This window comes from Geotrypetes seraphini, chromosome 18 (assembly GCF_902459505.1).
Source record: "Geotrypetes seraphini chromosome 18, aGeoSer1.1, whole genome shotgun sequence".
Lineage (NCBI taxonomy): Eukaryota > Metazoa > Chordata > Amphibia > Gymnophiona > Dermophiidae > Geotrypetes > Geotrypetes seraphini.
In genome coordinates, this window is record NC_047101.1 from 36040566 (window position 1) to 36055210 (window position 14645).

The following is a 14645-nucleotide window of genomic DNA, read 5'->3' on the forward strand; positions in this document are numbered from 1 at the left end:
CCCACAGGAGGAGCCTAAGGCTCCCGGGCCTATTCTGATTGGCCCAGGCGCCTTACACCCCACCTGTGGGTGGGGTTTCAGATGCCTGGGCCAATCCGGCCCCATTCCGGAGCCGGCTGGCCTGCCAGACGGGCGGGTTTGACACCCATCCGTCCGGCCAATGTTGAAGGTACGGGGAAGTGGGGGTGGGGGGGGGTCGCGGGTCAGTGGGGGGGCAATCGGGGGTTCAGGGGCAGTCGTTGGGGGGAGGGGGGTTGTGTGGAGGGCAGAAAGGCCTGGGATCCCTCCTGCCGGTATTGTAGTGGGGGGTGGGGTTAGGGGGTCGCCGGGGCCAGGAGGGCTTGGGTATCTGACTTTGGATGAATAGTGCCTTAGGCCCAAAATGGACTTAGATGTGTTTTTTTAAATTATGCTTTCTCAATTGAGAGGGTGGTGGATGCCTGGAATGTGCTCCCGAGAGAGGTGGTGGAGAGTAAAACTGTGACTGAGTTCAAAGAAGCGTGGGATGAACACAGAAGATTTAGAATCAGAAAATAATATTAAAGATTGAACTAGGCCAGTTACTGGGCAGACTTGTACGGTCTGTGTCTGTGCATGGCCGTTTGGAGGAGGATGGGCAGGGGAGGACTTCAATGGCTGGGAGGGTGTAGATGGGCTGGAGTAAGTCTTAACAGAGATTTCGGCAGTTGGAACCCAAGCACAGTACCGGGTAAAGCTTTGGATTCTCGCCCAGAAATAGCTAAGAAGAAAAAAAAAATAATAATAATAATTTAAATTGAATCAGGTTGGGCAGACTGGATGGACCATTCGGGTCTTTATCTGCCGTCATCTACTATGTTACTAATTGGTTTTCCAAATGTTCCACATTAGCTCAATACATTCCTTATCATTCATTAAAGCCACACTACCTGGATCCCTGGATTCCAAATGATTCAATGTTGGTGGCTTGAAGATTTAATTCAGCCTGCCCATCCACAGCAACCACTATCTCCTCCTCTCCGTAAGAGATGCCATGTGGTTGTCCCATGCTTTCTTGAATTCAGCCACAGTCTCTGTCTTCAACACCTCTACCGGGAGACTATTCCACGCATCTACCACCCTTTCTTTAAAAAAGTATTTCCTTAGATTACTCCTGAGCCTATCACCTTTTAACTTCATCCTATATTGTCTTTTAACTTCATCCTATACCCTCTATTCCAGAACTGCCTCAATGATTCTAGCAGGAAGCAATCCCTTCCCCATCAAACTTTCAAATTCTAGTATTAAGCAGGAATTCACTGACTGAATGCCATTCCAGAAAAATCCATCAATACAATGTTAGGTTTATACATTCCATGAACCTAGGTACTAGCTGTACAATCAACTTTACACTAGTGAGTGGACTGGGAGGTGAAAGTTTTTGCACAAACCTCCTATTTTGCACAGTAACCAGGAAAATAGGCGTGTGTGTCCCCCCCCAATGCAGAGCTCAGCATCTCACATTCTAACCTGCTGGGACTCTGCAACAACTCACTGTGAGTTACACTTCCAGTTCATAAGGCAGCCACTCTATCTTCTGGGTACAAAGCCTGATAGAGAGGTAGCTCCTTGAAGAAAGGCATGCTTGAAATGTAATTCATGTCATCTGCCACAACATCGGGGTCAGAAGGGTGGCATTTTGTTTCCTACTCTCACAATAGATTCAAGGGAACACAGACTCGAAAGACCTTTGATCTTACTCTCATACATCTCTCCTCAGAGCCATCTTGGTTCTATTATTATTATTTTTTTCAACTTCAAACCTGTGGAGAATCTTATCTCATATGAAAACCAATTTTTGCATACAACAGCATCTGTACAGTATACAGTTTTTATCTTTTTTATATAAACTTAGGGGGTGTGAGGGAGTGTATAGGACATTGCCACAACCCTTGCTGGAGACTCCTTCACAAAGCTACAGCCACACTAAAGCTGATACTTTGTCCCAGGGGTGGGGGAGAGGAGATCAGAAAGCAGCCCATAGAAAACATAAAAGGCAGGGCAAGGAAGAGAGAGGAGCAAAAGGGAGGCCCGAGAAAGAGAGAAGTGGATCTTTTGTGGATCTCTTGAAGCTATTAAAAGCCACTGACAGAGATAAAACTATAGGGGTTTAAAAGAAAAGGTTTTTTTTCCTTTTCTTTTGATTTATCTTTTAGGCTAGTCAGAGACTTGAATAGCTTGTTAAAATACAGTAACTGCATAGTAACATAGTAAATGATGGCAGATAAAGACCTGAATGGTCCATCCAGTCTGCCCAACCATACATGCTCCATAAATTAATTTAATTTAAATGGCCCTTTTTCTTGATATTTCTGGGTCAGAAACCCAGAGCCCTGCCCGGTAGTAAGCTTAGGTTCTATCTACTGGAGTCTCCATCAAAGCTCACTCCAGACTATCTTAACCATCCCATCCATCTAAGCCCTCCCCAGTCCATTCTCAACTAAATGTCCATATACAGAACACAGGCCGTGCATGCCTGCCCAGTACTGGCCTTAGTTCCTTCAATATATACCTATTATTTTCTGATTAGAAATCATCTGTGTTCATCCCACGCTTGTTGAACTCTGTGACCGTTTTCTTCACCACCACCTCCCTCGGGAGCGCACTCCATGCATTAACCATCCTCTCCGTAAAGAAGAATTTCCTAACATTATTCATGAGTCTACCACCCCTCAACCTCAAATTATGCCCTCTGGTTTTACCATTTTCCTTTCTCTGGAATAGATTTAGTTTTATGTTAATACCTATCAAGTATTTGAATGTCTGAATCATATCTCCCCTGTCCCTCCTTTTCTCTAGGGTAGGCCAGCATTTGGGGTGCAGCAGCTATGTATTATGCTGGACTCATTGGTATAAAACGGTTCGTTTTATACCAATATGGACAGTATTTTATGTTATTGAAGAAATAAAATGAGGGTTTTGAACATTGTTGGTTTCCACAGTTCTATTCTGTTTTGTTTGCCATTGTTCTCTGTGGAAACTTGGGTCATCTTTTTTTTGCTTTCTATTATGCTGGACTAAAAGCAGAGAAGTTCAGTGCTGAGGATGAAGTTTTCTTTAAATTTATCACTGTTCTCTGACCTGTGGAACAACAGGCTCAGGATTTCTGGACTTGCCACTGTTCTCTGACCTGTGAAGCAACAGTCTCAGATATTACGGACTCCTATCACTTATTTTCTGACTGCAGAGTCACTGGACATCAATGCATGTAGAATAAAGTTTTTTAAATTGTCAATTCCAACTGCCTCTGTTGTGTTTGACTGAACCCTAGCCCAGCTCGGTTAGCCACTCTCTAAGGTGCTATTCGCATTAGTATGCACTAAAATAATTAGAATGTGTTAAATGCTAAACTTGCCAATAGTGATATTATGGACATCTGTAGTGTTTAGCACACGCTAACACATGAATTCCCCCCGTACTGTGATATTACTATGGGCTAGATTCACTAAAGATAGCAACTCAGTTGCTGTTGGCCGATTCCCTGGCTGATTTTCCAACAGCAATTGATTCACTATCAAGTTTACATGCACCAGGGCGGGGCCTAAGGCTCAGTGTCATCGAGAAAGGAGCCAATCAGGGACTTCCTTAGGAATGAGCCTAAAGAAGTCCCTGATTGGCCATTTGTTTTGCTCAATCAGGGGCTTCCTTAGGCTCCTTCTAAGGAAGTCCCTGATTGGCTCAGATGCTTCAGGCCCCTCCCAAGGTGTCTGAGACAATCAGGGCCTTAGGCCCATCCCGTGGATCACATGATACACCAGGAAGGGGCCTAAGGCCCAGTGTCATCATGGGAGGAGCAGAAGGTATCTCCTGCTCTCAACTTCAAGGTACGGGGGAGGGGGGCCTGGAGGGGGAGGGGAAATCTGGTGGCAGGAGGGTATGGGCATTCCTCCTGCTGTTTTTTATTTTTGGGGGGGAGGGAGGTGTCAGCCTAGCTATCGCTACCATTCAGCATTTTTAGTTGGCATTACTTATGTCAGCGAAGGCCTATGGGAAATTATATCAATCTGACTCTGCTGGTGAGTCATCTGTGAGGGAACTGAACCTGGGACCTGGCTTTGGTCAGTGCGCATTTCACTTAACACCTACCACCATACATTGGGGGGGCTACTAACTGAAACTGACAGGAGGGAGCAGGCGGGCATGCGCCTTCAGGGCAAGAGGGAGTGGGCATCCCTCCTGCCATTTGTTTTAGGGTCATCGCGTTTGTTGGGGGGGGGGGAGTGCAATTGTTGGGGATCTTTGGGTGAGGATCGTTGGCAGCAGTGAGTGTTTTTTTCCATTTTCTATGGACAGATATTTTACTTGTGTAATACATGCAAAATATCTATGCCATTGAAAAAAACCCAAAAACCAGGCAGACCTGTCGGTAACATAATTACCGATAGGTCAACAGTAATCGAGTTTTAGGATCGGTAAAACCTGATGTTAAATAGCCAAGCAATGTAACTGAATCAATCGCTTGGCTATTGTGCATGGGGTTTTACTAATTTGCATGGCCAGAATGGAAAATGGACGATCAAGGGGAAAAACACGCGGTGGGCCATTTTGTGAATTGGGTCAGTTAGTAGCGATCATTGCTAAACTTGTGAAAATCTAGCCTTATATTAGCTGCTGTGCCAATTATCATCTGAATATCCTTGACTTTTCACCTGTTAATTTAATTACCCCAGTTCATTTACAAAAAATAGATAATTCTAAATCTAATAGATGCTGGCATTGTCATATTAATACAGGGATTTTGGATCATCTGTTATATTTTTGTCCATTGATACTTGATTTCTAGAAGTCAATTTGGGGACAAATTAATCTCATTCTTGAATCATCTATCCCCTTGTGATACGAGGCGATAATTTGTGGTACGCTGCTTCATGTTAAACCTACTTTAGATATATATAAAAGTCGTCTTTTCCTGATCTTGGCAGGAATAGGGGTTCAACTGATTACTCATAATTGGAAAAGCTATGATAGGATTAATTTTACTTTTTGGTGGGTAACTGTGTGTACCACGTATAAGTATGAAAAGATGATGGCAGAACGTTTTGGGAATAATAAGTCTTTTAAAGATGTATGGAGTCCATTGACTAATTTTATTGTATTATAATTAAGGTCATGTTTCTTTTTTCATTACATTCTTTACACATCCAGGGAGGTTGGGAAATATATTTTGAAAAGTTAATTTATTTCATTATAATATTGAAATTATTTTATATGTACTATTGTTTAAATAATAAGTTAAGGAGAGGAGGAAATGATTGTTAATGCGACACAGGCAGCGAATGCGACACAGGCAGCGAAAATCGACCCCACCATCACCAAACTGATGATCAAAACAACAGACATCAAAGTGTTCCGAAAAGAAATCAAAACATTTCTTTTCAAAAAACACGTCCTTACTTACTATTCCCCTCCACAATAGCACAAGCACTCTCCCCAGTAAATAACACATCAGTCAACCCCTCGAACCTCAAACACCAAAAATATCCAGACTCCTAAATAAGCTTCTCCCATAGGTATCCATTTAACCTATTCCTAAATAAGCATCTCCCATAGATATACATTTAACCTATTCCATCAATGTTAGGTATCTTTCTTCAGTTACCTATATTGTTTTCCCCACTATACCCTGTAACTACTTGAACCCTGCTAAGTTACTCTATCGATAAATCCAGTTATCTACTAACTTGTATTTCTATACCACAACATGTAATTTACTTGAATCGTTGTTATGTAATTCTCTCGGTAATGTCCTGATCTCTTTAACTGTAATCCGCTTAGAACCGCAAGGCACAGGCGGAATAGAAATCACAAATGTAATATAATGTAATGTAATAATTACGGTATATAGTTAGTGTGTTTTTGTGCAGTTTTTCTGATATATCATTTGTATTGCACTATCAAAGTTTGAAAATCAATAAAGATTTACAAAAAAAAAATGTAATTACTCTAATGTTTGCTTTCCCAACCAAAAAAACCCCAACACATTTTTTTCAAGGTATCTTTAAGGTAGTTTGGCAGGGATTCCAACTGGATCCCCGGGACTACCGTTTACAATTACCATTACTATTACCATTGAAGACAGGTGGATACAAGAGATTTCTTTTGCTGGCTAAATGCCATGTCCGCAGGGTAAACTATTCTATTTCATTTGTTGGAGTGATGCAGGTTTGCACCTCATGTCAAACTGTAGTTGAACAGTGACTGTGAATACAATTTTGCTATGAATGGTTTATCAACAAAAGAAAAAAAATTAATTCCACAGTGAAAATAAGCAGTTCTATAGTAAACTATAGAGTGTGATGGTTGAATTGGTACAAGTTGCATTCAAATACCAATATCAATGGCAAACAACCCTTCCCCCACCTATTCAACAAAAAGGTTTTCAACTCACAGGGTGCTATATAGAAGCAAACACAAATAGTAGGAAAGACAGAAAAGTGAGACAAATGGAATAATTTCAATATGAAAATATGCGATGGCTATTCCAGGATATAGATGCATCAAAACTGATCTATTGCAAGTTATGCACGTATTTAAAATCTTTATATATCCTTTTCCTGGGAAATTCTAGTCCAGATGGTATAAATACAAGACATATAAAAACAATCAAAGATATTAAAAAAAAACAACACAGTTAAATATCTTAAATATCAATCCCCATTAATAGGAGGAAAAGGATAACACATTTAGAAAAGGATTAAAGCATTAACTCCTCCGGTAAGCTTTTCTGGTTTTCTACCACAATTACTTTAAAAGCTTTCCTCCACCAGGTCTCTTTTTCATTACAGCTTTAACATTAACTAATTAGTTATCTTTTTTCATCAGTCCAATGTCGGGTTACCATATTTAAAGAAGAAAATCCCGGACACATGACCCTGCCCTATTCTGCCTCCAGCCCTGCTCAGTTCTGCCTCTAGGCCACCCCATTCTGCCCTCCAGCCCCGATCCCAGAAAGCCTCCTCTCTTTGCTATAAGCTCCGGCTGCATATGGAGGGCCTGGAGCATGCACGAATGCGTGTGACATCATCCACGCATGACCAAAGGCCCTCCAGATGCATCCAGAGCTGATACTGGCTTTCCACAACCCGGCCAAATGTCAGGTTTGGAAAGTCCGTACGGAAGCCCAGACAGTCCTTTTAAAAAGACGTCTGGTAACCCTAATCCAATGTAGTGACTTGAATTTGGCATAGGAGGGTTTTAAGTGAATATGTGACGGAAAAATGGCCATTTAACCCTACCCTCTGTTATCTTCACCCCTGAAGTCTGGCTTGCTTTCTCTCTTTTCTGCACTTCCTTTCTTGTCTCTCTTTATCCCCTTGTAACCCCACCCCCTACCTCCAGATTCATTGCCAGTAGCGTCAGTGATTGAGACACCCACTGCTTTTGATGCAAGCAGGACACAGTAGAGAGGAGAGTTCAGGAGCTGGCCAGCAGCGGGCATCTCAATCACTGATGTTGCCATCAACGTGTAGGAGAAGTGAAAAACCTGGGTAGGAGAGGGGAGGAAATAGTGAGAAATACCAGACCAAGATGATGCTTGGAGGGGGTGGGAGGAAGGAAACAGGCAGCTGGTAGGAAGTGGGAGGAGAGTGGAGTGGAGGGGCAGGGTGAAGTGGAAAGATCAGATGAGAGAGAGAAGAGAGACAGAGGCATGAGAGAGAGACTGAGGCTGGATCAGAGAAAGATGGAGAGAGGGACAAAGAGATGCTGGATCTGGTGTAGATTAAAGAGAAGGGATAGTGACACGCTGGGCTGATGGGGACAAAGACAGCAGATGTTGAAGGGTGAGGAGAGGGGGGAAGGAGGAGACAGATGTAAGAGCATGTGGGGGGGGGGAAGAATGGATGGGAAGGAGAAGGAAAGAGACAGCAATGCCAGATCATGGATGGGGTGGAAGGGAGGAATGGAAGGGAAGGGAAGGAGACTGAGATACTAGACCTGGGGGGTGGAAAGGAGAGATGCCAAACCATTGGGGGAGAGGAAGAAGGGAGGAAGGGAAGAAGAAAGATGCCAGATCATGGGATGGGGTGGAAAGTGGAAGAAAGGAAGAAAGGAAAAGAGAGGAGAGACATGGGGGGGGGGGAAGAGAAAGAAGAGATAAAATTGAAGAGGGGGTGGAGCTGGAATGAATCATGTAAAAAGGAGATGGGGCACAGACTGGATGGAAGAGGGAGAGGGTAGATGCCATATGCAAGGGGGCAGGCAGTAGATGGAAGGGGCAGAGAAAGAGGGCAGATGCTGGATGGAAGAGAGAGTAAAAGATGCTGGATGCTGGATGAGAGTAAAGAGATGCTGGATGGAAGGATGAGAGTAAAGAGATTAGAAAAACAGAAACCAGAGATGACAAAGATTAAAAAAAACAACTTTTTTTTTATTTTTTTGCTTTAGGATAGTATTATTTCTGTTTTGATAAACATTTATATAGAGGAGGGAGTTGTTAAAAATGATTGGCCCTGGGTGTCAAATATACTAGGTATGCCACTGCAGTCACCTGATCTACTGGCGCATGCATTTGGCTCAGTTTGCGGGAGGCTGGGGCAGAGCTTGGGTGGAACAGGGTGGGGCTATGGGTGGGGTCACATGTCTTCTTTTTTTTGTCTTCACAAATATGGTAACCCTAGTGCTGTGCTGTGTGCTAGGTTGCTTATTTGTATAGTGTGTTACAAACTGAATTTTTCCCCAATACTGCGTGAAAATGCACTTTATTGGCTTTCAAATGCTGACGAATTCTTTTGACCAGTTTTCAGTTCACCGCATGTATGACGAGGAGCCTGGTGAATGCAAGGCAATAACTAAGCCATTGGGGTATTCCTGACATCTCATAGAGGAAAGATTGTATAGAATCTAATATATATGCAGTCCTAGATCCCTGAAGCAGGAAGACTATGCCAAAAGGTGGCAGGGTGGGGCACTGTGATTTAATAAATCCTTGCAGCTACAGTAGACTCTTGAGCCTTTTATTACACTTCTGGGTCATCACCTTTAGAAAAAAAAAAACAAACAAACCGCCAACTTCAGTCTTTTTTTTTTTTTTTTTTTTTAAACATTTTACTATTTTGACCCAATCAATAATTTTGGCTTGTCTGGACTATTTGTAATGGCCTTTATTGCTTTTTATCAGTCTCTTTATTATCTAAAAGCAGTGAAGATGGTGTTAAAAAAAAAAAAGTGTTTCAATCATGTTACTCCTTGTCTATTAAGGCTTCACTGGTTGACAGTAAAGTCTCAAATCTTATTTAAAATGGCATGTTGGATTTATATTGACTACAAAATAGAGAGATAACTTTCTTTGTAATCTGTGACAATAATTGCTATATATTCATATAATCACAGCTATATTCCAATTAGAAATTTTTCCATTTATAATTGTGCAAAATACATTATTTAAAATATTTGTGAAGTGCTCAGACCAAGAAACCCATGTAATAGTGATGTCACTACAATGAGGTTTACAAGGGGACCATCATCGCCTTCATAAGTCCCCTGCCCTCCCTATGTATTAAAGCATATCTAAAGCCTATCTGGTAAATATTTCCAGCTTGTTGTACTTATCTATATTAGGGAGCAATTAATGATGTTGACTCTCATTGGTGACTTATTAAAATAAAAATATAAATATAAGTGCTTCAGTAAAATCCTGAATGTTTTGTCTTATCTGATTAAATTCCCGTCCCTCCGACCCGGATTTCGTCTCTTCGTCAGGGAGGGACACTGGTGAAGGCTCACTGAGTACAGGAACAGTCAAAGTGGACGGGCCGACTGGCTTTTCTTCACCGAAAGGGTGGTTGACCGCTGGAATAATCTTCCACAACAGGTAATTGAGGCCAGCAGCGTGCCAGATTTTAAGAAAAGATGGGATTGGCATGTGGGATCTCTTCATGGAGGTAGTTAGGGGGTGGGCCATTAGTGTGGGCAGACTAGATGGGCCCTGGCCCTTTTCTGCAGTCATGTTCTATGTTTCTATTTTCTGGAATTAGATAAGCAATCTTTGCAATTAGCTTTTCCTTACCAGGCAGTTTAATTTTGGTCTTCCAATAAGGATTGAACTTACATATCTATCTTTCTGGAAAAGATTAAAATGTATTTATTTCAGAAGCTTAATTTGTAACTCTGATTGAATAATTTCTGTAGATCTGTTCTACTTATTAATCCACTTTGAACCTAATTGTTGGGTGTTGGCAGACTGTATGTACCACGTCGCATTGCCTTTGTGTATATACAATTTCTGCTTCAGTGCCATTGCTGGTCTCAGCCGGTTAACTTGCAGTGTACATTGGCTGGATACTACCTGGACAGAGTTTACATGCTAGATTTAGGCTTGAACATATTTCAGATTTTGCTACAGGACTTACTGGAGGTCTCTGTATCTAATCACAGACTACCTACTTTGGAGGTAAGGGGACGGGTAACAAGCAAAACTGCCTTCGCTTATGGAAAATTTTTTTGGGGGGAGTCTTGCCATTTTTCTGTCTTGCCACCTCGGCCATACCTGTCTGTCTTTAAGTCTCCCCGCCCTTTCGTTCTCCCCCTCCTTTTATTTCTATCCAAATATTGTAGTTATTTCCCTTTTTCCTTTCGTTCCTGTGCTAGTCTGCGTGATTAGTGTATATTTGTAATGCATATGGTTTTTTTTCTTATATATTTTTTTTATGTATCTCCCTTTGTTTTAATATGTAAATCGCCTTGAAGCTTGATTTGGCGGGATATCAAATTTTTAATAAACTTGTAAACTTGTCTCTGCCCATGCCATGTAGTATTGTCCTCTCTCTCTCCTCCTCCCCCACACCTTTCAAGATTGTCCCATCTCTTTTTCTTTCCCCTCAAGCAGTAATGCCCCATCTTCTCCTTCCCTATGCCTTTTCCTCTATCTCTGTGTCTCTCTCTCAATCTCTCTCTCTCCCCCTCCCTCACCCCTTTGCCATTCATCACTGCCCCTGTCTGAATCTTTCCCTGTCCCCTCCCCAATTAGGATTGCCCTTGCCTATCTCTGTTTCCTCATACAGCATTGCTCCCTTGATGCAATATTTCACTTGTCTGTCTCTTACTCTCTCCAGTTCATTTATCATTGCCTGGCTCTCTCTGCCGTCTCCTATTCAGTATTGTCATGTCTCTATCTGTGCCCCCCATTGAGCATGGCCCCTGTCTGTCTTCCAGTATTGCCAGTCTCTCTCTCTTCCTTCTATTCCTGTGTTCCTTCTCTCTCCTCTACCCTGCCCACCAACTTCAAGTCCACACTAGTAAGCAGTCAGACGCATGGGACTATGTCTCTCTATGTGCCACTGCTGCTTTTTCTGTTGGTCTTGGCATTAGCGGCATGCAGAAAGTCACGGTCCCGCCCAGCTATACTGTTTGGGTATTAACATAGGCCTAGCGGTAGTGGCAATGTGAGAAGGGCACAGTGGTGGGGTAGAGGAGAACAGGATGGAAGGGAAGATAGTGAGGTACAGGCAATAGTGTGAAGGTAGTGGTTTCTAGTTGTGGCTTAGCTTCCTCAGGCCTCTTATATGGGGCATCTGTAACACTCAGATCCATAGGAGCTCCATTTGTGGGAATTTTAAAAATATATTTATATGGAAATGATTTGCCTAGGGCCTTTCAAAGATTGAATCTTTCCCTGGGTATAAATCTTTAAAAAGTCAAAGAAAGCTTCCATAAGGATCTTTGACACGTATATATATATTGAATTGGATTAAAGCAGGCTAATGTACAATATTTTGTGATTCTGATTTGGTACTTCTTATGCTCTTATCACAAAGACCTCAACTGTAGTAACACCTACCTGAGGTAGTCTTCACAAACTCTGTTGTATTTCTCAAACCAACAAAAGAAAACTGATAAAGCCGCCAAGATCTGGTATCTCCGACATCCACTGAAGTTCGCTTCCATTGATAAATAATCTCCTCCCTCGGATAACCATCTTCAATACAATCAAACAAAGTTGTAAATTATCTATCACATATATTCACTTACCAGCCAACATTCAATCAGCAGTGGTTAGTGTTTTTTATTAAGTTCTGACTGCCACTTGCTGAATTAGATCCAGATATTCAATTCTGGGCCATGTCTAGGAATTAGCATTGAATATACGAGATGAGAGTTAGCCACCAACACTTAAGTAGTCTGAGACAATATTCATTCAGGACCCACATTAGACACCTATCCAGGTATTGGCTGAATATCTGAGAGGACCTGGATAAGTGAGTCTGTCAATCCAATGATCTCCCCTCCAAGTTTCCCTTCCTAAATTTTGATCTCCCTCTTAGAACCCTCCTCTCCTTTCTGATCTCTCAGATCACCTACACAACCCCCTTTCTCCAGGACTTACCTGGAGGTGATCTCTGGTAGTCTAGTGGGATGAGCTAGGAATTAACAGGGCACCAGTGTGAATATTGGCTGGTGTTTGTTAACTTCTGGGTGACTATACTTACATGGATATTCATCTCCTGCTGAATATCAGTAATTAACCAGCCTAGGGGTATCTAAATGGCTAGGAGTTGTTCTCGGCCAGCTAAATACCGCTGACATTGGGCGGCATATATTTAGTTAAAATTCTTGATGTTTAAAGAGGTGCCATATCTTCCTGAATGAAGGGTTTACATACTTTTCACATAAGAATATTAACTCTTTAATTGACAGATGGTGAAAATGGCTGCATTACTTAACTTGATGTTGAATGAGAGTAACAATGCCAAGTAACAGGCATTTGGAGATTCAGATCTCCCATAGGAGCCATAGAAACACATGTTGCTTCTGAGCAACAATGTCAAATAAAGGGCTAATCTAATCTAATATTAGTATTTCTAGACTGACTTTTACCAACAAAAATTGAGACTAAAACACTTTACAAAAATTAGGCAAAGGGAAAGAAATATTCTCCGAAGAATCCCCAAATTGAGACCTAGTTAGGGGGTTTACAAACTCGTCTCAGTACTCTGCAAAACAAATTGTACAAGGATCACGGGATACTCCATAATTAATTGGTAGCAGATTTGAAAGAAAATTGTTTTTCAGACAACACATCATTAAGTTGGGGAATTACCTCTTTGAGGATGTGGTCAAAGTTTGTAGTTTAACTGCTATCAAAAATGTTTCAGACTTTTAAATATTGGGCAGGGTGATCATTTCTGGGAATAAACATCAGGATTTTCTGGGTACTTTCAAGTAGCCTCGATTAACCATTGTCGGAAAGAGGACACTAGGATTGGAAAATAGTTGGTTTGATCCAGCTTGGCATTTCTTAAGTTAATTTAGTTTTAACAAACTTTCATGGTAAAGGAAGACATTACTTACAGCTCGAAAACTCCAGTGGGCAGGAATGTTCATCCATGGGAAAGTTGTGCAATTGTAACTGGCATTCTGCATCTATTGTCAACCTACAAAGAAACATATTTTAAAATATAACATTTGCCTTGGAGAGAATGTTGAAGTAACTATCTGAAGATGCTGACAAAACCACCATAATAGAAGAACAAATTTCAGACATTTTGGGCCTGATTCCACTACTACTATTAATTATTTCTATAGCTCTATCAGACAAAAGCAGCACTGCACAGAGTCACAAAGAACAAGAAAACAGTCCCTGCTCGAAAGAGCTTACAATCTAAACAGCCATGACAGACAAACAGGATGTCATGGATATAGTTAAGGGGAACAGTGCCTACATTGGTAGAAACCATTGATAAAAGCTCCTATGGCATGTCAATCAAATTAAGGCCTAGTGGCACCTAACTCAACTTAGGCATTGGTAGGCGTCATAATGTTAGGCGTCGGTATATTAGACCAGGGTTTTCCTGGCCTAGGGTTAGCAGATATCCAATTTCCCCGGATATGTTCTCCTTTTCAAGGACATGTCCGGGGGTCTGGATGGCTTTTCAAAACCCGTCACTTTTTTCAGTAGGGACCATGCCTGATCTACCGTTTTAACTTTGTCCATCTTTTTCTTGATCCGTTGTTTCACCATGGCTCTCATGCTATCGTATCTTCCCTTTTTAAAGTTTAAGGGTCGTGGTTAAGGTTTTGGTACGTTTCCCTTTCCCGATGTCAAGTTTAAAGTTGATCATTTTGTGATCGCTCGTCCCCAGCGGGACCATGACTTCTACTTATTTTATCGGTCCCGTAATGTCATTGAGGACCAAGTCCAAGGTGGCGTTTCCTCTCGTCGGCTCTCCCACCATTTGTTCCAGGAAGCAGTCCCCTAGCGCTTCCAGGAACTTGGCCTTCTTGCCGCAGTTCGAGGTTCCCAGGTTCCAGTCTATCCCCGGGAAATTGAAGTCTCTTATGATTATTACATTACCTGTCTTACATTCTTGTTTAATTTCCTCTATCATTTCTGAGTCTGTCTCCTCCATCTGTCCTGGAGGTCGATAGAAAAGGCCAATTTTTGTGTCTGCACCATTGTGTCTAGGAATCTTGATCCAGAGGGACTTCAGCTTCTCCTTCCTTTCCATCGTAGCCTCTCTAACAGTTTCTACTCCATCCTGAACATATAGGGCAATACCTCCACCTTTCTGCCCTACTCTATCTCTTCTGTATAGTTTGTATCCCTGTAGTACTGTGTCCCATTTGTTTTCATCATTACACCATGTTTCTGTTATGCCAATGATTTCCAGTTCATCGTGTCTTGCTATTGT

The 14645-nt window shown here is 41.8% G+C and overlaps 1 protein-coding gene across 3 annotated transcripts in view; it reads right to left on the reverse strand.

Moving 5' to 3' along the window:
- The window catches only part of GABRG2 (gamma-aminobutyric acid type A receptor subunit gamma2), a 224204-nt gene that overhangs the window by 35247 nt on the left and 174312 nt on the right, over window positions 1-14645 (reverse strand). For all 3 annotated transcript variants that reach the window (XM_033927639.1, XM_033927641.1, XM_033927640.1), the window contains exons 5-6: window positions 13306-13388; window positions 11795-11932 (exon numbers count right to left, since the gene is read on the reverse strand). In XM_033927639.1, coding sequence (XP_033783530.1) covers window positions 11795-11932; window positions 13306-13388 — 221 coding nt within the window. The remainder of the gene's footprint in view (window positions 1-11794; window positions 11933-13305; window positions 13389-14645) is intronic.